Source organism: Aythya ferina (assembly GCF_964211825.1).
Source record: "Aythya ferina genome assembly, chromosome: 8".
Classification (NCBI taxonomy): domain Eukaryota; kingdom Metazoa; phylum Chordata; class Aves; order Anseriformes; family Anatidae; genus Aythya; species Aythya ferina.
The window spans coordinates 12,234,402-12,254,761 of record NC_140304.1 but is presented as its reverse complement, the minus strand read 5'-3'; the positions used below and the strand labels follow the sequence as shown (position 1 = coordinate 12,254,761).

Below are 20,360 nucleotides of genomic sequence, written 5' to 3'. Positions count from 1 at the left end.
GACAGGGGCTGTGCTCTGCCTGTGACAGTCCCTGGGGGTGTGACAGGGGTGATGCCAGGTTGTGACAGTCACACTGGCGGTGTGACAAGGGGCAGTGCTCTGCTTGTGACAGTCCCTGGGGGTGTGATGGGGCTGGTCCTACACCTGCATCAGTCACACTGGGGGTGTGATGGGGCTGGTCCTTTGCCTGTGACAGTCCCTAGGGGTGTGACAAGGGGCAGTGTTGTGCTTGTGACAATCCCTGGGGGTGTGACAAGGGGCAGTGCTCTGCCTGTGACAGTCGCTGGGGGTGTGACAGGGGCTGGTGCCAGGCTGTGACAGTCACACTGGGGGTGTGACAGGGGTAGTGCTGTGCTTGTGACAATCCCTGGGGGTGTGACAAGGGGAGTGCTCTGCCTGTGACAGTCCCTGGGGGTGTGACAGGGGCAGTGACAGTCACACCGGGGGTGTGACAGGGGCAGCGCTCTGCCTGTGCCTGTCCCCCCGGGGCTGTGACAAGGCTTTATCACTCAAACTGAGGGAGGAACAGGGGCCGGTCTCCGGGTGTCAGTCACACTCGGGGAGCGCCGGGGGCCGCTCGGTGGCCGCGTCCCCGGCCCGGGGGTGTGACAGAGCCGGCCCCGGCCGTGCCAGTCACGGGGGGGTGTGCCATGGCGGGCAGGCGGGAGGCCTCCATCCCCTCCTCCTTCACACCGATTGGCGCGCCGCGCTGCCAGTCACCGATTCCCGCGCGGCGATTGGCGAGGAGAGCCGTCAGTCAGGCAGCGAGGCGGGGCCTGGCGCGTCAGCGGCGGGCAGCAGCCGGGGGGCTGCCGATGGTCCCGGCAGAAGATGGCGGCCGCCGGCCGGGCCGGGCCCTGAGCAGCGCCGCGCCCGCTCCGCCCGCGGGGCCGAGGCCGCCGGGGGGCAGCGCCCGGCCCCGGCCGCACGGTGAGGGGCAGAGCGGGCACTGCGGGCAGCCCCCGGGCCCGAGGGGGCGAAAAGAGGGCGATGGGACGGGATGGGGGACCCGAGGGGACCGGGGGGGCGCGGGGCTGGCTCGCTGAGGGTCGGGCGGAGCGCCCCGGCCCTGCGCCTTTTTGGGCTGAAAAACCTGCGGAGAGGGTACGGCTGCTAAAAATCCGCGGCTGGAGCTTCAGAAGGTCCTGCTGGAGAAGTGTCCCGCTGCTGAGCGGCTGCTCCGGGAGGTACCAGCGGGTACCAGGAGAGCTGCAGGGCTCCCAGACCTCTTTCAGTTTTTTCTGCCTTTTCTGTTTTTTTTTTTTTTTGTGTGTGTGTTTGTTTGTTTGTTTTTGCAGCAAAATGTGTAAAGATACAGCATGTGGGCTGATAACAGATACACAATTCGCCCCCCTAAAGCCCCAGCCCAGAGGGGTGGCCTTGCCCGTGCAGCGGTTGGAGTTGGCAGAGTTGGGCTGGGGGCGTTAGCAAAGTCAGGCGAATTCTGCACAGAGGTTTGGTGACAGCCCAGATCGATACCTGCAGGAGAAAAGGGAAGTTTGAGAACCTGGAGCATGCCAGAAAGGCTTCTTGCAGTCCTCACCTGGTTTCCTCCAGCTGATTGTGCCTTGGTGACTCCAGATTTTGTGACGGCGCCTGGCGTTGGCTGTAGTGAGGAGCTGTCTTCTAGTTTGGAGCTGTTTTCTCAACATGTTCACCTATCTGAATGCCTTATTTACAGGATGATAGTTGTCCGGGACCCCAAGACCTGGAAGGCCCCAGAAAGCTTTGCAGAAAAGGAATAAAGCCTTACGTGCCTTTAGGTGACTAAAGGTAGTGCAGTGATTCCTTGCACTGGGTCACTTGAGAGAGGGCAGCATCAGATCCTGAATCTTCCTTGAACTGCTCTCAGCAGGGTGCTGCTGTGCTTGTTCCCTTTCTGCAGCTGTAGCGTGTGTTATAACCAGCACTGGGAGGAGAGAGCTGCCCCCTGCCCCTTGATTAGGGCTTATTTTGCTGTGCTGCAATAAATCATCGAGGCTGATGGAAAATGCTTGGAATGTAAAATTTAATGAAATCATGTGCTTGTAAGTACAACGTTTGAAGCAGGAGGCAAGCTATGTTCCAAATACCTCATTATTAGGAGTAAAATTAAAAAAATACACAGAACTTGATAAAGCCAACTATATTAGTCTGAAAACCAACATGCGTGTGATCAGATCTCTGAGCTTCATTTTTCATTTTATTCTTTTTATTTAGGTTAAAAAGGTTAGCAGGGTGGCCTGCTCTTCATTACTGAAAGCAAGAGGCTAGTATGGGGACTGTGCTCGTGATTTGCATGAGTGTATCAACACTTCTGTGGGTGCAAGTCTTGGGGTGTGTAAATGCTGGCTGTGTTATCCTGGCATAAGAGCCCTTTTCTGTCGTGTCTCAGAGCAACAACAGGAAAAAGTGTAGTGAATAGAGTTGTCCCGGGTCCTCAGTCTAACCCGTGAGTTAGCATTTGGAGTGTTCTGAGTTGTGTATTACTCCTAAAGTATTTTGAACTAAATTGACGTCTTAAATCCTAACTTTGCCTGGCAGATAATAAAATTCTTGTTTATTTTCTAAGGAATCTGCCCTGGAAGAAGCCAGCCATGAAAGGTCATGGGAACTTGTGCTGCCTGTCTCCACAATTACTAACAAGTAAGTACTCTGTGACTCTAGAGGCTGGAGGTGGACTTGGTTTCTGTCAGTGACAATCCCCACACAGGTGGGGAACACTTGGGTGATTCCAGACAGCCCTCAGAGTTGGTGGGCTGCAAATCCAGCCTCCAGCTGGAGGTGGAGGAAAATTACTCACCCCCATCTACTCCTAGGTGCCTTCCTGCTGGACCATCAGTTTGAGAAGACGTTCGTATAGAACTGCAGTCTGAAGAAGAGGAAAGCTTTGAAACTTGCCACCAGAAACATAATTCAGCCACCCCTGGGGTTTTTGACACCTCCAGTACCAACTTAGACCTGCAGAGTGAAGACAAAGATTTAGAGCGCTGTTCCTCTGAACGCTCAGAGGAACCTCAAGGAGGGAGAAGCAAGGATGATGCAAGCATCATTCTTATTAATGCTTTTGGGGAGGAGGACCTGGAACCCATCTCTAGAGATGCTTTGACTTACAGGAGAAAGAAATGCAATGCCTCTTTCCAGGATGCAAGTGAGTTGCAGGAACTCAAGCAGATTCACCTTGTGGGAAACCCGTGTCACTGTTGGTAGCAAGCAGCTCTTCCTTACTGCAAATTTATAAATGCACATATGCATTGTAGTGGCAGGCCACGTGAGTGTCCAGGGTGTGACGAGGGTTTCACTGGCACGGCTAGTATCTGGAGGCAGCTACCCAGTGTGCACAACATAGAGCATTCAAAGATTTTAGGAAATGGTGTGGCTGGGAACCCTTGGTCTCAAGTGCACAGGACCCAGGAGGATGAGAACAACATCTATCAGGAATATTCAGATGACCATAAACCTGGAGAAGAATGTAAACTGTAAATCTGTCCAACGTGTGGCAAAGGTTGCCATGAACTTAACGTGCTTTCCAAGCACAAGGGGCTCTACTGGCAAGAGTCCCCACCCTCTGATGCTGGTTTTGCAGAAGTCTCACTGCTAGGCTGCACAGCCCGCTTGGCCAGAACCACTCGTCATCCCTTCTTTCCATGCATCCCCTCGTGTTTTAATGTATCAGTTGTAATGACCCATGATTTGTGTGCGTATTGGGTTTGGGTTTTGAACAGAAAATGACCATTTATCACCTGCACCCCACACAAACATGCTGGCTGTTGGTCCCATACATGCTTCTGTATTGCTAGGGTCTTCCTAATGAATAATGATGAACAAAGGGATGTGTTAGGGACAGCGAAGAGGTACGTGACTTTGTGTGTCATGGGTCTAGGTGGAAGAAAGCCTTTGCTGTGCCCAACTGCTGCATTACAGTAAGAAATGTCAGAGATTTTAAATTCAGAAAAAATGCTTGTTTAAAAAAAAAATCATGAGTTTTTTCCTAGTTTGTGAGAGTTGAAATGACAGCTCTTTCTCTGCAAGATTCTCACAGCAAAACTTAAATGCCATATTTCCATGCTAATAATGTACACTCCTGTTTGGTTTTGACTTCATCTCCCCATGTGCTGTTATTTGTAGATACCCATTTTGAAAACCTGTGAGCTTTGTTAAGAAGATCCACTGAGACAGCTGTCCAATGTTCGGCATAACTGCAACGCTGAAAGCAGGAGCAATCTCTGCAAGATCATGTGGTGGTGCTGGAGAGTGATGGTGACTGCAGGAAGCACCGCACCGGTCAGTACGATAACTGGGGGAGGAACGTGTAGTGGAAGAGAAGCTGTTGGGAGGTTAATAACGGGGCTTCACGGGGACTGCAGCTTCGACTCTTTGTGTTGAACAATTAGTCTGATGGTGCTAATGCAAGAAAGGAGTTGTGGGAATGAAATGTGTTGACGTGGAGTATGAACAGAGCTGCAGAAAAATAAGAAGACTTTGGGAAGTGGTGGTAGACAAATGGTGAAATTTTCTGCTTCAAATTGGTGGCTTATCAGCTGTGAAGGAGGGAGGAAAGGAGCCTGAGAATGCCGGGGGGCTGCTGCTGTCCTGTGGCTTTGAAAAAGGTAGATGGGATCCTAGGATGTGTCAAAGGACTGCCATTAAGAGTAAGGAAGTAGTGCCAGGTAGTGGAAGGCCTGGTGAGACATCAAAGAAAATGCTGCATGCAATTCTGGGTGTTGAGGCTGAAGGAAAATCTCATTCAAACAGGGAATGAGGCACAGAAGTCAGGGAGGTGGCCAGAGCCTTACAAGCACAGAGCCTGTTTCTTCTAACAAACCAAAGCCTGGAATCAAATCCAATCGCTGCCAAACTTCTGTGGAAAGATGAGCAGTTACTGTTGGCAGGGGGTAATCGTGAGCTCCCTGATAGCCCTGGGGCTGTTCCTCTGCCTGTTCTTGCAGCTCCAAGCAGCAAGGCCACCCAGAGGGGCACTGGGGGGTCACCCTGCCACCAGCTGCTGTGGGACTGGGTACGCTGTGACTGCACTGCCAGCATGGGGCCAAGCTGAGCCCAGGTTTTGATGAGAAGCCCCACAGGTAATGAGCAGGGCAGGGAAAAGCGTGGTGTTTTCATTTTGCCTTAATTTTTCCTTTTTTTTAAAGCCTGCATCATGATTTAAATACTTTTCCCCCCATGGAAACCAGGCGGGCATGGTCAGGGAGTTTTATTAAGCCGAGCAGTGCCAGCCTGCTTTGAGAAGTTCTTCTTCGACAAAGGAAAAAGCAAATCAATGACTCAACTAGGGATCTGAAGGTGTGCCACGGGAGATGCTCGGCATCTTGTAGGGAGTGAGGAATAGTTCCTGTTTTCATGCAAGTAGTATTAAATTAGTGGGAACAGTTGAAGTTGGTGGGTGAGTTGAGCCATTCTGTTCCAGGCAGTGACTAATGAAGACGACCGATTCAGGCTTGTTTTCTGCATCACAGTAGAAGAAAGCGCAGTTTGTGTCTCGAATGAAACCGGCCTTTCTGAGACGTGAATGAGACCTTTCACTTAAAGCACGCTGCTATACTGCCTTTATAACTATTTAAGCGTACTGAAATCAAATAGCCAAGCTTTGTATTTGTGTGCATGTCAGTATGGAATTGTATCCATGCATACATACGTGCTTACATGGATTTGTGAGGGTATATAAGTGCTTGTGTTCAGAGAAGTCTTACCCAGACAAAACCAGCCACGAGGAAGTGAAGAAACAGTGGGAGTGCAGGGAATATGAAACATGGGTGTTAAGGAGAACGTGGGGGTCAGGGACAACCAAGGGAGTCATCAGGATGGAAAAAAATTGTGCTTTCCGAGGTTAGATTAGCAATTCAATGCAAACACGTTTTTAAACCAGGTGATTGAAAGCTCCCCGTGGAGCTGCTGTCATCAGAGGCTGCTGGGACAAATCTTGAAAACCTTGCAAATCCACAGCTTGGGATGGCATAAATGAAAACATCTTCCTCACAAGAAGGTTTGTGACTCATGCGTTTTGGACCGATTACCTTTGCATATATTCATATTCTCTGTTAGCAAGGTCAGTTTGCAAGGGCTGTTTACCCAGAGTATTTGAAGCTGTCGCAGCGGACCAGCTCTGGAAGATTACTAGCGGCGCTTTGAAGCCTGGGAGGATGGTTAGCAAGCTTTCTGGACAGCTCTTTGATACCTTTTCTTGCCTGTTGCTGCAGAACAGCGGTCTTCTCTGCATGGTGCCAGCTGATGGTGGCACAGGGGTCCCAAACATCCTCAGGATGCTTCGGATAACGCTGGTAAAGATGACCGAAGGTGCTCCAGAGCTTGCCAAACCCACCTTCTGTACAGAGCCTCTTATTGCTGCTGGGTTTGGCTGCTTGGCATAGTCCCGCTGTCTAATTGCATTACCTTACCAGTCACAAGGTGCTTTCCTCCAGTAACAGGTTCTTCTAGTTTTATTTAGCAAAGTAAAAACAAACATGAGTCCTTTGGATAAAGACTTGTGGGGGCAACTAGGGAGATAAGTGCAGGACTTTGCCTAAAGCGTTTGCACCCCGGAGTTCTGAAGGCTTCTTGTCTTTAAGTGAGTTAAAATTGTAAGTTGTTTAACAATTTATATTTGTAGAGGAGGCTGAATTGTGACAGAGGATTTAACCTTGATAAATGTAGTCTGTGTGTATTCTACATGCTGAATGTATATATTCTACAGCTATAATAGCAGAAAAATTGTTTTTCTCCTTCCACGTAAATGACTGCCTGTCCCATTCTTTTAATAAATAAAAATAATCTTTACTGTGTTAACTTCTATTAATACCAGAAAATCACTGTTGAAACGGATGTTTTATTTTCAAGGGAGGACTGTAAGGAGAGCTGAGAATGAGATGGACCTACCATGAAAGACTTGACTCTCTTGGCATCAGCATCATCAAGGAGCTGCAGGTGAACACGGCGTACACAGCAGAGGATGGATGTGAAGGTGGACTGGGGCTCTGAGAGTAACTCTTGTGACACAGGTGAGAAGCAGTCAAATTATTCCAGAAAGACCACCGAGGAGGTGGGCCACAAACCTAACCTTCAGGAGGAGGTGGACATGAATTTCTCGGAGACATCCAGTCCTTGTTGCAACTCTGCTGGACTGCCAGGTAAGCAGGAGCTTCCAGCAGAGCTGCAGAGCGAAGACAAGGAATCCTATGAGAGCTGCTACCAGAAACGAGGTGAGAGCACGACTGGGATATTTGTCCCTTCCAGTACCAACTTGGACCTGCAGTGTGAAGATAAAGACGCAGGGCGCTGTTCCTCTGAGCGCTCCAAGAAGCCACGGAGAAGAGCGCGTGGTGATAATGAGAACGCCATCCTTGGTGCTGTGTTTGAGGAGGACGTGGAACCCATCTCTGGAGAAGCTTTGCCGTATCGGTGCAAGAAGTGCGGTGCCTCTTTCCAGGGGATGAGCGAGCTGCAGGAGCATAAGCAAACTCACCTGGTGGAACACTCCTATCGGTGTCCTGTCTGCGCCAAAGAGTTCTTCCGCGCGGCCAATTTGCGCATGCACAAGCTGATCCATTCTAGTGACAGGCCGCACAAATGCCCCGAGTGCGACAAGGGCTTCATTCGCACGGCCGATGTCTGGAGGCACCTGCGCAACGTGCACAAGATAGAGCGCTCCATGGTGATTTTGGGGAATGGCATGGCTAGGAACCCCTGGTCGATCGTGCACCGTAACCAGCAGACTGTTGAGTACACCGACCAGCCTTGTGCGGAGAACCACAAGGCTGAGGAAGAAGACTGTAAGCCTTACGCCTGCCCCACGTGCGGCAAAGGCTTCGATAAACCTAACCTGCTTTCCAAGCACAAGGTGATCCACCGGCAAGAGAAGCCCTATAAGTGTCAGGAATGCGGCATGGCGTTCGTGCAGCTGCTCAGGCTGAAAAGACACCAGCAGACTCACTCCGGGGAGCGCCCCTTCTACTGCGAGGAGTGTGGAGGGACGTTCACCCGCCTGGCATCGCTCCAGCGCCACCAGCGCATCCACACCGGGGAAAAACCCTACTCCTGCGACTACTGCGGTCACTCCTTCACCGAGTCAGGCACCCTGCGGAGGCACGAGCGCACGCACAAGCTGGACAAATCCTAATTCTTAGTTCCTTTGTGGCTGCGGTCTCCTTTGGTTGCTTCGTAGCCTGAACGAGGCCTGTTAAAGAGGCCCGGGGAAAGCACTCCGCTGCATGCACTACAGCCAGTCTGGACCAACTTGAGCGAGGAGCTCAGGAACTTGTGCTGGTAGAGCTTGCACTTACTGGCTTTAAACTGTCTTCGCGTGAATAAATAGCTAAATTACCACTGAGTAACGAAATGTGAGACTTGTGAAGACTGAAATAGCTCACGTGCTGGCACTGTGTCACCACTGTGAATCGGAGATGCATCTGCTTGAGCTTTTTGCAAGGATGCATGGGCTATGAAACTTCTCTCTGCAGTCTTGGTCACTGGACAGATTGGCCCTGCCCTCTCAAGTGTGGTGGCTCCTTGGCACTGGGTCTGGAGATCTGTTGTTGCAGGTCTTTGCTAAGCCAGAACAGTCCGTGGTTGTCCTTGCGTCCTCCTTGCATTCTGCAGAGTTTTTCTTTCCATTATGTATTTTTATTTGGAGGGGAAGTGTCATGTTAGTTACTTAAAAAACAAACAAACAAACAAACAAAAAACACAAACAAAAGACCTACCCACAAAACAGTTCCTTAATAAACTAAACACTTATCAGCTGTATTTCATAAATGTTTCGGTCCAAGGGAGCACCAGTCCTTTATGCACCTTTGTGTTACTGGTTGAATGACTGTTAATAATGAAGAGAGTTCTATTTTCGTTATGACACTGCATGTTCTTAGGGCGAGGGATTTGAACTCATTTATATTTATGATGGGACCGTGCGCTCTGTATCTGTCCAGCTGAGTACGACAGTAGCAAAAGCTTGAGAACACAAAAATTGAAAGAGCAGGAGAAAGACCCAAATTAAGTCACCTTTGCTACTTGTTGCATAGGAATCTTTTCCTAAACATTATTTCCTAAACATTTTTGGACATAAGGAAGCTTCTCCTAACAAAACCATGTTTTGTGCCCTGTCTGTGTACTACTCAAAGTGCGTGCTAGACCCTTCACTTTGATTTAGATTCAAACGATCAGTGAAGAACAATTTCCTTAGAAAATAGCCAGGCAGACTCGAGCAGATGTTGCCAAATACCCCAGGACTATAACACTGAAAGAAGCATGTAGTGACACATTATGGCAGTGGGGTTTGTAACTTTGAAACATAATTATGGCACTTAAAGTAGTCTATTGTTGAGCACTTTGGTAGAAGCATCCAGTTTGTCCTTAAGTGACAGCCCAAATTTCCTTTCTGTGTCAGAAAGCTTTGCTTCCTTCCCCTGCCAGCTGCTGTAATTTCACTGGTTTCTGTCTAATGCGTTCTGCCTTTTCAGCAGGAGGCTGTGCAGCAGGGTGAAAGTAAAACTTCAGGGTAATGTACCTTTGCATTTCCTACCAGGCTATTTCATGTAAAGAACTGATGTGCCATTTGTTTGCAGATTTCGTAGAGTAAAAATGACTGATATTCCCCCGGATTTCGGTGCAGGTGTGAAGTCCAAGCTCCACGTTTCTGTGGTTAGCTGTGATGCTGTTTGAGGGGTGCTGACTGTTTAGCTGAGCAGGAGAGTTACAGTCCTGGTTACTGGAGAGTAAACCACCATCCTCTGCGACACTTTAGCGTGATTGTGAATGGGAGATGAAATCTCCCAGTCTCACCAGTAGATCATTACAATTTCATTCCTCAAAGGAGCCTCCAGATAAGGGCTCTGATCTGCATTTCAGGTCTTAGGGATGTGTTACGCCGTCTCTGAAGTGATGTTACACAGATACCTGCGCTGGGATGGATCTGGACCCTGCGTACCATTTGCATTTACTACAGCTGTGAGAGAGACTTCTCCCACCTCCCCCCTGCAGGTAGTTCCAGTATCAAAGGGCTTTTCAGAGAGACTCTCAGCAAAGGGCCTTATCTGAGGGCTGCTTTGTCTCTCTGTAAGAGGAAAGATCTTCACACAGAGAAAGTTCTGGCTAAAAGGCAATAGTGGGAAAATGATCTGCAGAGAGAGGTCTGTTCTGCAGGAACCGTGCTGTTCCACATAATCCGGAGTGCCCCAGAGAGAGGGAGGATGGCAAGGTGACAGAGCTACCCTGGAAGCTGCCATGCACTGACTTTGCACCCTCATCCTCTAAACCCGTTTTTAAGGTGTCAGCTACAGTCTCCCTTTTTCAGCATCCTCCTCTCCCTTGGGTGTGCAGTACTCTTGCCGTAGGGGGGTTTAATATCCAATTAAGCTGCACCAGCGTGCACACCTTTATGTTGTGTGACTGTTCTGCTTAGGCAGTTGCTGTAATTAGGAGCATCGAGTTGTTCTGCTGATTGGGGTTAGCAATTGGTGGGATTTGTACCTGGGAAAGCATAATGGTGGAAGTGTTTTGAACAAAGGCCTGCTTAATGGGAAAAGTAAATGGCTGGTGAAATGGAAACTACTAGGCTTAACTAAAAGGTTATTAAAAAGATACTTGCCTGGAAGGTTGACTTGGATGTGTGAAGAGAGTAATTAAAATGTACAATGGTTTCTGGGAAAAGTCTCTTGGACCCTCTTCAAAGAAACTTCCACAAACTCCTGCAGAACTACAGGAAATCCCTTGCAACCTAATTTAGCCCAGAGCTCGTCACTTCTGTGTTTTACGTTTTTAATGTCAAGGTTTGGAATTCACTCCTCTCTTGGTGTCAGTGTGAGTTGCAGGTAGACTGCAACAGGCATAGCCAGTCGCGATGGTGATCAAAATACACCTCGTCTGCCCTGCAGCCCCTGGCCAGTCCTTGCCCTCTGCAATGCCCTTTTTTTTTTTGTTGACAGAGATGTTGCGTGGTAAGCAGGCCTGTGCAGTGGAATGAAATCCAGCAGTGGCTTTCTGCCTTCGCCAGCTCTTGAAGTGCATTCGGTACCAGCAGCAGCTGTGGCTGTAGGTGGGTGTAGCAGCCTCGCACAAAGGAAAGGCTGCTGTAGTACAGCCTTCTGCTCCTCTGCGTGCCATCTTCCTCCTCTCACAGCTTGCCTTCGAGTGTGGAGGAGTCTGCAGCAGCAACCTTTGATGTAAGCAGGGAGTGCTAAGCAATCCATCATTTGTCAATTAATCTGAGCAAGGGGGATTGAAATCTCGGGAGCTGGCAGCTCTGATTTAACGTGAGGCCTCGTCACGTGGTGATCTGCCTCTGATCTTGTCGAGTTCCTGGTGGCGTGAGGAGCCCCCGCTGTGGCTTTCCCGTTTGCAGACTGAAAACAAGCAGAGGCAGAGATCTCACCGACAGAGCAGCAGATGAATAGCATTTCACTCGTATCATACGCTGGAAGCAGAAGGGAAAACTGGGGGTTTTATTGTGGAGGCTCCAGTTGTGTTGGATGCTCACAAAATCAAAAATTCATGCCTCTGTGCAAGGTTGGAGTCATTATAAAAGCAACCACCGAATGGGAAGTAGCCCGTGCAGCAGGTAGTATGGATCTCTGCATGTTTACAGAGTGCATCCCCCCATAAATTCACTGTAGGGTGGCTGTGCCTCCGAACGTTGCTTTCCAGAGGAGAGCGTGCTAAAATTAATGTGCTTGTGCAGGCACAAGAAGGCAGGAGCTGTGAGTTCTGGGTGGGTCTGTTCCTGCACAAGCCACCAGCATCTTGTTGGCTGCAAGGACTCGTTAAGAAGCAAGTCCCTGGGCTCGGAGCTGTGCACAGGTACCAGCGAGGTAGGCTGGCTGCCGACTTCCCTGACCTTTCTTGAGGGACCTCTTGGGAAAACGGCTGGTATTTGTGTCTCAGTACTTGCATTTAAAAAGCTCTTGGGCCAGTCGTAGCTAGATTTCATATTTATACCTCGCTTATTTAAGAAGTCTGGCTGTGCAAAACGTTTTGCCCCAGGAAGCTGAAAGAAGACAGGCTTTGTACGGTGAGAAGAGTCTGCTGGTGCCAAGTGCAGCGGGCTGGGTATGTTTTTTTTTACCCATGGCAGCGTGCCTTGGGTGCTTCTTGGAGCACTTTGGGGCTGGGGGATGCATTTCCTGGGCACAGAGGTGGTTAGCTGGTCCCATCTTCGCACTCACAGCAGCTCCTGGTCACTCTGCAGCATCGTGCAGGTACAGTGGAAGTGGTACATGGAGGAAGGTACCTGGAGAAGGTTTGTGCTTGTGGTCCCACAGGTGAAACCTCTGCTGAGACAAAGCTGCCTGCACACTGTCTGCAGAGCCTCCCTCCAGCCTTGTGCACCATATTCCAAAACCAGGGATACCTGCAGGCTTGAGCTGAGGCCCAGGAAGGCATCTGTGAGTAGATGCAAGACCTCAGGTCCTGCTTCACCTCTGGATGTGTGCAGCTGCACACCCATTGCGTGCAGTTACAGACACTGAAACGTGCTGTGTCTGTACAAATACCTGGCTTTGCTCAACGCCACTGCAGCACACGTGGGCTAAAGCACAAGAGATTTTGGTTTTAGCTGTGGCAAATGAGTAAATAGAGAGTATTTACTTACCCGTGTATTCACTTGAGATACAACAGCAGCTTTAAAATAGCTCCAGGACTGGGGATTTTGTGCGAACACAGAGAATATCCCCGATTTTAAGCACGTTATTTTCTTCTCTGTTCACACAGCATTACGCAGCATCCACTTCGTAATAGACAGTAAGCACTGTGAGACTGAAAGACAGAACTGGGCTCCCCCCAGCCTGGCCAGTTGCTGGCAGTTAAAATACTTTAATGCTACAAGCACGTTTATTCTGAGCATGTTTATGGATCAGCTGCAGATATATTTCTGTGCATTCAGTAGCGCAGCACAGCCAGGTGGTCTGGGACCAGGGCTCGGCTCTGCAGCAGGTTTTTACCACGGTGAAGGACAGAAGAAAAAGTGGTGATGTTCTGCACAGCTCAGATGCTGCTCCCTCGCAGAGGGTGGGGAATATTGGCAGCAGTGTTTTTCCGAAGCTCTGACCCACTGAGGAAGCGATGTCAAAGACCTCTGCTCCTCTTCCAACTGGAAATGAGGACGGCGCTTTTTGGATGTGCTTCCTGAAACTGATGTGCTTTCTTGTCCCAGCTGAGATAGAAGACAAGCAGCTCTGAGCAAGAAAAGGCCTGGCTTGACCTGTTTTATTCACATTCTTAGAAAGGAGAAGCAAATCTGGGAGGTTTTCATTGCAGAGCCTTGCTGAGTGCACTGTGCACTCTCCTGTCTTCTGATCTGACTTTCTTTTTAATTCACAGATGGCTGTAATTGCATTTTTGCTCCTCTACCCTTAAGGAGGAGTTTTAAGTGACTTCTCTGTCACATATTGTCAAGATTTTGCTGGCTGACTGCATACAGACCTGTAAAACATGACCAGCACAGCATCCACCTTCCTTGCTCTTCCAGACTAGATCCCAAACCCTTCCTAGAAGAGCCTCACACTGGAGGTTGGACGAGCTGAAGCAGAGCACTGCTGATGCTGGAGCAGCTTACACCCACTGTGGGTTCTGGGTTTTATCCTTGTGGGGCAAGGGGCTGCTCATCCTAAAACCCCAGCGAGCGCTGTGCTCCTTTTCAGAAGGTTAAGCAGTCAGTCTTGCGTGCAGGAGACTAAAATCTTAATAAACACCACTTTTTTCTTCTAGCTGATGAAACAGGTGGAAGGGGCTTTTTCTCGCATGCGCCAGGCTCTGAGCCCTTCCAGTGAGTAGCTGGGCAGAGGAATCTGGCTGGCAAAATGCTTTGTTTTTGTTTGCTTTTGTCACCAACAGATAAACGGGTTGTTGGCCACTAAATATCACTGCCATCATCTGGAAAACCCCTGGGTTCCAGCAGCTGGGGAGGCAGCAGTAGCTGGCAATTAATGATCAAAAGAGAAGGAATTAAAAAAAGTCAAAAATGCGTCTTGCCCTTTTGTTCTTTACAACAGGCTGGCGAGAACAGGATGTTCCCGGCAGGAACTTTTAATTATTTCACCACTGCACATCTCTCTTATTCTGCAAGTTAGAAATGTCAGTTTAATTTTCTTTTAATTGCCTCAGCTCTCAGGTACTCGAGAAAAGCCATTTTTACCGACCGGCTGGTCCCTGTCCGTGGCCTGAGAGCAGCTCGCTGCTGCACAAACACTCGGAGCATTTCTGCTTTGGGAAGGGGCTGTCCTGGGAGGAGAGCAAAGGGTGCAAACGCCTTGCTTGTAATTACTTTATCCAGCGTGCTCTGGGTGAAAGGGATGTGGTTTGCAGTGCTCGGCTCAGGGGCAGCACAGATTTTGGGCTTCAGTGTGATTTTCTTCACCCTTTTCCGCACAGAATTGAAAGCTGGGATGTGCCCATCTCCAAACCCGTTCCTGGAGCTGCTGCCTGGGCTCACCGCGGTGTCCTTGGTCCTTGGTTTCCTGGCCACGCTGCTGGCCTTGATGATGGTGAAGGTTTTGCTGTCCTCCCCCTCTCCAGGTGGCACATGCTGGTTCCCCTTCTCCTCCAAGCTCCTCCTGGGCCAGGAGCTGGTGTCTTGCCGTGCTCCACCTGTGCAGCAGGCATGGATATCTGTAAGGATTGGGGTTAGGAGCTGCTGCTGAGCAGGAGCTGGGGATGGTTCAAAAATCAGAGGGCAAGAGAAAGTCACTGGAAGAGATCTGTGAAAAGGGAGCCGGCATCAGGGGCAGCATGGACCCATGGTAAGCTGGCATTGCCGTGCCCCGTCCAGCCACACCGGGTGTTTTGGGGGGTCCCTCCCCACGTACAGCTCCCTGCCCACGACAGGATTGCTGCTATGGCCAGTTGAAAAGAAGAAGAACTATTGCAGAAGGAAAAGGTAATGTTGATGAGCATCCCTTCCCTTTCAGCCCCTCAAAAGAAGGGCTGAGCACGTAGTCAGGGAAAAATACAGCAGCCTGTCCTCCCTGCTCCTGTCTGTGAGCAATGTGCTCCGGGCTGATTCCATAAATGCAGCAGAGCTCTGTGCTGAAGATGCAGCCAGAGGAAAGCCTTGTGAGGTGCCATATAATAAAAAAGCCCGATGCCTGCACCCTGGGTGAGGAAGCAGCGATTTAAGAGGACATCACAAGATCCCAGGGCTGTATCTCGCAGTTTACAATCCTGCAGCAAAACTGTCGTGGCTGTTCTGCTGGTGCAGCAGCGCTGCTTTGTTGTTTCCTTGCCTCTTCCTCCTCCTTGAGATCAGTCCCAATCCCAGCCGTGCTCTGGCCTGCTGTCCCCAGCTCGTGGTTTTGGGATGGCAGTGGGGATATACAGCCTCACGGTGTTTTCCTGGTCTCTCCCTGGGGGAACCTAACTCAGCGATGAAGCTGAAGTCTGTTTTGTGTGGCTCGCCTGCGACACTCACATAAAATCTGCTCTCCTCATCTCCTTATACGAAGCGGACTGGTAGCAGCTGGGGCAAAGAAGAGTTTGGACGGGTGTCAGGGAAGGATCAGTGACAGCTTCAGGGTGCAGCTTCCCATATGGAGGAGCCTGACGTGTTACAGGGAGCAGAGGAGCCCTGCTCTGCGTGTCAGCACGATGAGGCAGTGCCATTCTGTAAGGCAGGGTATGGGGTGAGGAGCCGGGACCCAAAGTGCCGGGGGAGCTCCAGAGATGGGCTGAAGTCCTCATCCTGCAGCACACAGGTGAGAGCATTTGTTTCTTTGTGAAGCCCTCCCTTTTCCCTTGTGCTCTGCTCTGAGATCCAGGTGTTTGCACTGGTTACTGGGACAAAAACTGCATTGCATGCCTGGAGAGGAGCACAGAGAGGCGAGGGGAGCCCAAATAATACCTTGTCCCAGCTGATCCCAATCACATGGAGGGCACAGAGGAGATGGGAACCCAAATTCCAGGCTCAGAGGGGCCCACTTATAAAGCACACAGCTTCAAAGCATTTAACAGGTATAGCTGGAAACCCTGTTCCTTCTCTGAAGGTGAACTTCCAAGCTGCAGGTAATTACCCTGTTCTCCCTTTGATGGCTTCTTTTGTTTTAGGCTGTAGAAACAATATGTAGGTGCTTGAAAGTTTAAAATAAATCGGTGTCTCTTGGTTTGGCTGTGAGTTACAAAGAAAAAAAAAAAGAAAAAGAAAAAAGTGTTTGCAGGTGGTGAAAGGCAGGCACAGGGGGCTAAAGGGGTTCGGTGGTACCCAGAGCGTGGGTCACCAGGGCAGTGCTTGGTGATGGGGTCTTGCTCCGAGGAGGTTCAGGGCACTGATTTCTCTCCAAAAAAGCATTTATTTCATCCATATCAATTTCTGAAATATTTTGCAAGCCATTTATTGCCCATAAAATAGGCTCTACAGTGACATTTCGCCACTGACCACCACAGGGGTAACATCAGGCTGCAGGTACCCTACCCACCGGGGTGCTGGCGCTTTGCTTGGCTCTGGAGATGTCTTATTTTTACTCCTCGGTGCAAAACCAGCACAAAGCGCTCCAGGTTCAAAAACCAACCCCCCCAGGAGGAGAAACAGCAGCGGGTACCCGACCTGCCGGCATTTACAGGGGTGTCCTGGCCGGCAGCGGGCAGCAGGTGGCATTGTCGCCCTGCGAGAGCTGCGGGCTGCGCCAGCGGCTGGGGACAGGAGCGATGTGACCCCCCCTTGGCAGGAGCCACCAAGGCTCAAGCAGAGCTGGGGGCCCGTAGGGATGCTCCATAGCCCCCCGGCTGTCCCATGTGGGGACCAGGGTGAGCGAGGGGGCAGCAGGGGCACCCCCTTTCTGCCTGCTTCCCCCCTTTCCTGTCCCCTCATCCATCTGAAGCAGCCCCAAAACAGCCCCGGGTGTCCTCCCAGCTGGATTTGGACAGCTGGGGAAACTGAGGCAGGGAGCGTTGTGCCTGGGAAAGGGCACAGGGGGCACCGTGGGGCTGGTGTCCCCCACCCTGTGTCCTCCCCCTGGGGCCACAGGGCACCCCCGAGCTGTACCCTGGGACTTTGCGCGGCCGCGCTCCCTATCTGATGGGAGGCCAGCCAAAACCAAAGCGGTTTCTTCTCTTTTTTCCAAGCAGCTCCGTCACATCTTGTATCAGGCAGGGCTGCTGAGCTCAGGGAAATGGGAGCTGTCTGCGGCCGGGGCAGGATCCCAAGGAGCAGCCGTGGGATTTGCCCTTTCCCCCGGGATAACAATGTGCCTGCGGCTGCGTCGGTGGCATGGGGCTCCCTGCGTGCAGGCGGCAGCTTCTGGGGGCCACCACCACCCGCTGAGGGCAACAGCAGCAGCCAGGGCACCATCACCACCTAGTGATGTGATGGAGAGGCCAGCTGCTGTTGGGAAATAATTTTTTAACTGCTAGGAGCTGTTCTGTGGGTTCCCATGGATAAAACACGTGCCATCTTGGCTGGGGGTCGTGCTATTCCCGGGGAGAGGGGCACTGAATGTGGGCTCCATGCTCACAAGTGCTTCAAAAAGTGGCACAAGGCACTGAAAAATAATTAATTTCTTCCAGCTGAGAGCTGCTGATCCAGCACCTCTGCTTTACAGCGGCTGTGAGATAACAAGACGACGCAGTGTGGTACTCATCGTGGCCAGGTATCTCCTGATTAGTGCAATTCAGCGATAGTGGCCGTGCTCTCTCAGCAGGCTGGGGACACAGGCGGGGGTTAGCGAAGGGTGCGTGGGTCATGGAAAGGGGGCTGGCACTTTGTGGCTGCCCTGTCCCCAGCCCCGAGATAAGGGACATGAGCACTTTGGAAGGTGCTGGCTGTAGGATCAGGTCTGTGTGCAATATCTTGAGCCTCGTTTCTCCCTCTCGGGAGAATTTGTGTGGCTCTGATTTCTTTTTTTTTTTTTTTTTTTCTTTTTAGGCTGGGACTTCAGGCCCCTAGCTTGGTGTTGGGGTACCTCTACCGGGGCAGTCCCAGAGCGGGGTCAGCACCAGCAGAACAGCCCCGGCACCAAACACCATGCTTTACCCAGCAGCGAAATGTCCCAGCAGGGGAGGCTTTGCAGCAGGGACCCCCTGGGAAAAGGGCATCTCCAAATGGGAAAATTTGGGGGGGGCGATCCACGAGATGTTTGTATCCCTCGCTGCTGTGTGTTCCCAGGCTGATACCTCCACGAAGGTGCTCGAGTGGGAGAAATCAGGCTGAGCGAGGAGGTCCTGAGCAAGGCTCTGGGGTGATGCCGTGTGTGATTTCATGTGCTGTTGTTTCATTTTTTGTGCATTTTTAGCCCTTCACCAAGACACTTGGCTCGGTAGCACCAGCAGCACCTATGAAGGCACGAAGTGGCTGCGGGCTGCAGGGGCTGGAAGGTGCAAGAAAAGCCATGGCTGGAAGCGGTGAGGAAGACAACCCTGCCTTGGCATCAAGTGCAGAACTGAGCTGGATCCTTCACCGCTTGCTCTGTGTCCTGATCATTCACGAGTCCTGGAAAAAATCACGGAGAGGGGAAAACAACGAACCCACGAACACACTGCGTGCTGTCAGTGCCCTTCCCTGCAGCAGAGAGATAAGGAATATGCAGGCTTTGCAGTGGGGGAAGGAGCCTGTTTCATCCCAGCAGCAGATGATGCCTATCTGCTGGACATTGCCTGTGCCACGTAAACCTGCTGGGGGCCAGATTGCTGCCAGCATTATAAACCTCTGTCGTTCTCTAGGTGCCGGTAAGCCTTATCTCTTCCAGGGAATCTTAATTAACAGGGAGTGGACTTTGCCACCTGTATTGTGTTCTAGAAACCTTCCTCAAGGTTCTTCACAGCCAAACAAACTGGGGAGGGTTTGAGAGGATGGAGGAAAGGAATCACAGAATCACAGAATCACAGAATTTTCTAGGTTGGAAGAGACCTCAAGGTCATCGAGTCCAACCTCCAACCTAACGCTAACAGCCCTCCACTAAACCATATCCCTAAGCTCTACATCTAAGCGTCTTTTGAAGACTTCCAGGGATGGTGACTCCACCACTTCCCTGGGCAGCCTGTTCCAATGCCTCACAACCCTTTCTGTAAAGAAGTTCTTCCTAACATCTAACCTAAAACTCCCCTGGCTCAACTTAAGCCCATTCCCCCTCATCCTGTCACCAGGCACGTGGGAGAACAGGCCAACCCCCACCTCGCTACAGCCTCCCTTGAGGTACCTAAAAAGAGCGATAAGGTCACCCCTGAGCCTCCTCTTCTCCAGGCTGAACAAGCCCAGCTCCCTCAGCCGCTCCTCGTAGGACTTGTTCTCCAGGCCCCTCACCAGCTTCGTCGCCCTTCTCTGCACCCGCTCAAGCACCTCCATGTCCTTCTTGTAGCGAGGGGCCCAAAACTGAACACAGTACTCGAGGTGCGGCCTCACCAGAGCTGAGTACAGGGGGACGATCACCTCCCTAGCCCTGCTGGTCACGCTGTTCCTAATACAAGCCAGGATGCCGTTGGCCTTCTTGGCCACCTGAGCACACTGCTGGCTCATATTCAGCCGACTGTCCACCATCACTCCCAGGTCCTTCTCTGCCTGGCAGCTTTCCAACCATTCCTCTCCCAGCCTGTAGCTCTGCTAAAAACAAAGCTACAAAGAAAAACAAAGCGGTTTCTTCTAATGCCACCCTGGGTGGGCACCGCTCCGGGAGCAGCTGCAGCTTGGGCTCACGCTGACCCCCTGCTTGCAGGGCCATACTTTGGCAAAGGAGAACATCACGAGGGCCCTTCCTGGGCCTTTGATGACTTAACGTCCATCTCTGTGCTCCCAGGGAGTCATTCACTGGTGGCCTGGGAAGGGAAAGGTCTCCATTTCATGCCCCATCTATGTGTGAGGACAGGGCAGCCCTGCAGCCTGCCATCCCCATGCAGCGTGAGGAAAATGCAGCACGTTTCTCTTGTGCTCACTGCATGGGATGCAAAGTGCTGCTTAAACCCATCAGCATGCACCATGAGGGTGCTGAGGGACCACGGAGGGTCATGGAGATGCCTCAGTCCCTCCAGGTGACCTCGAAGGCCTGGCGGGGCAGCTGTAGGCCCGGCGGCCATGCTCAGAGGCCTGCAAAGCTTTGTGCTGCTCCGTCCCGTGTCCCCTTCAGCAGAGGGCACTGCGTGTCTGTGCACAGCCCTCCTGGCCACGGGGGGATGTCCTCTCCATGGCTGGGGCAGGCATGGACCAGCTCCCTGCCCGACAGCCCTTTCCCCCTGCTCCCCGACAGCCCCCGGCTTGGGGCAATGGAAAGCTTGGGGCTGGTGAGGGGAAGGAGGAGGCGCTCGCCGCAGCGGCTGGCAAATTTAGATCAAACGGCAGGAAATCCGCTCTCAGCCGTGCAGGAGGACTTGGAAAGCGCTGGTCCTGCAGGAGGTCGTCCAAGACAAACAGGGAGCTGCCTGACGGGGCGGCCTGGGCAGCCAGCAGGATGGGCGAGCACTGGGGA

The 20,360-nt window shown here is 51.5% G+C and overlaps 1 protein-coding gene and 1 long non-coding RNA gene across 5 annotated transcripts; both read left to right on the top strand.

The window, feature by feature from the left end:
• Nucleotides 1-798: 798 nt before the first annotated feature.
• On the top strand, nt 799-10,585 carry LOC311440380 (uncharacterized protein). Of its 4 annotated transcripts, XM_084527233.1 has the most exons (6): nt 799-930; nt 2,552-2,625; nt 2,799-3,130; nt 4,108-4,263; nt 5,864-5,980; nt 6,832-10,585. In XM_084527233.1, exon 6 carries the CDS (start codon nt 6,944-6,946, stop codon nt 8,108-8,110), a length of 1,167 nt encoding a protein of 388 aa, XP_084383359.1. In that variant the 5' UTR covers nt 799-930; nt 2,552-2,625; nt 2,799-3,130; nt 4,108-4,263; nt 5,864-5,980; nt 6,832-6,943; the 3' UTR covers nt 8,111-10,585. The 4 variants fall into 4 exon arrangements, with proteins under 4 accessions (XP_084383359.1, XP_084383358.1, XP_084383360.1 ...); XM_084527232.1 differs by lacking the exon at nt 5,864-5,980; XM_084527234.1 differs by lacking the exons at nt 2,799-3,130; nt 5,864-5,980.
• A 6,566-nt stretch (nt 10,586-17,151) lies between these two features.
• LOC311440382 lies at nt 17,152-18,629 on the top strand. Its single transcript, XR_014695375.1, has 2 exons — nt 17,152-17,555; nt 18,198-18,629. It is a non-coding gene; the product is annotated as an uncharacterized lncRNA (long non-coding RNA).
• The last annotated feature ends 1,731 nt before the right edge of the window (nt 18,630-20,360 follow it).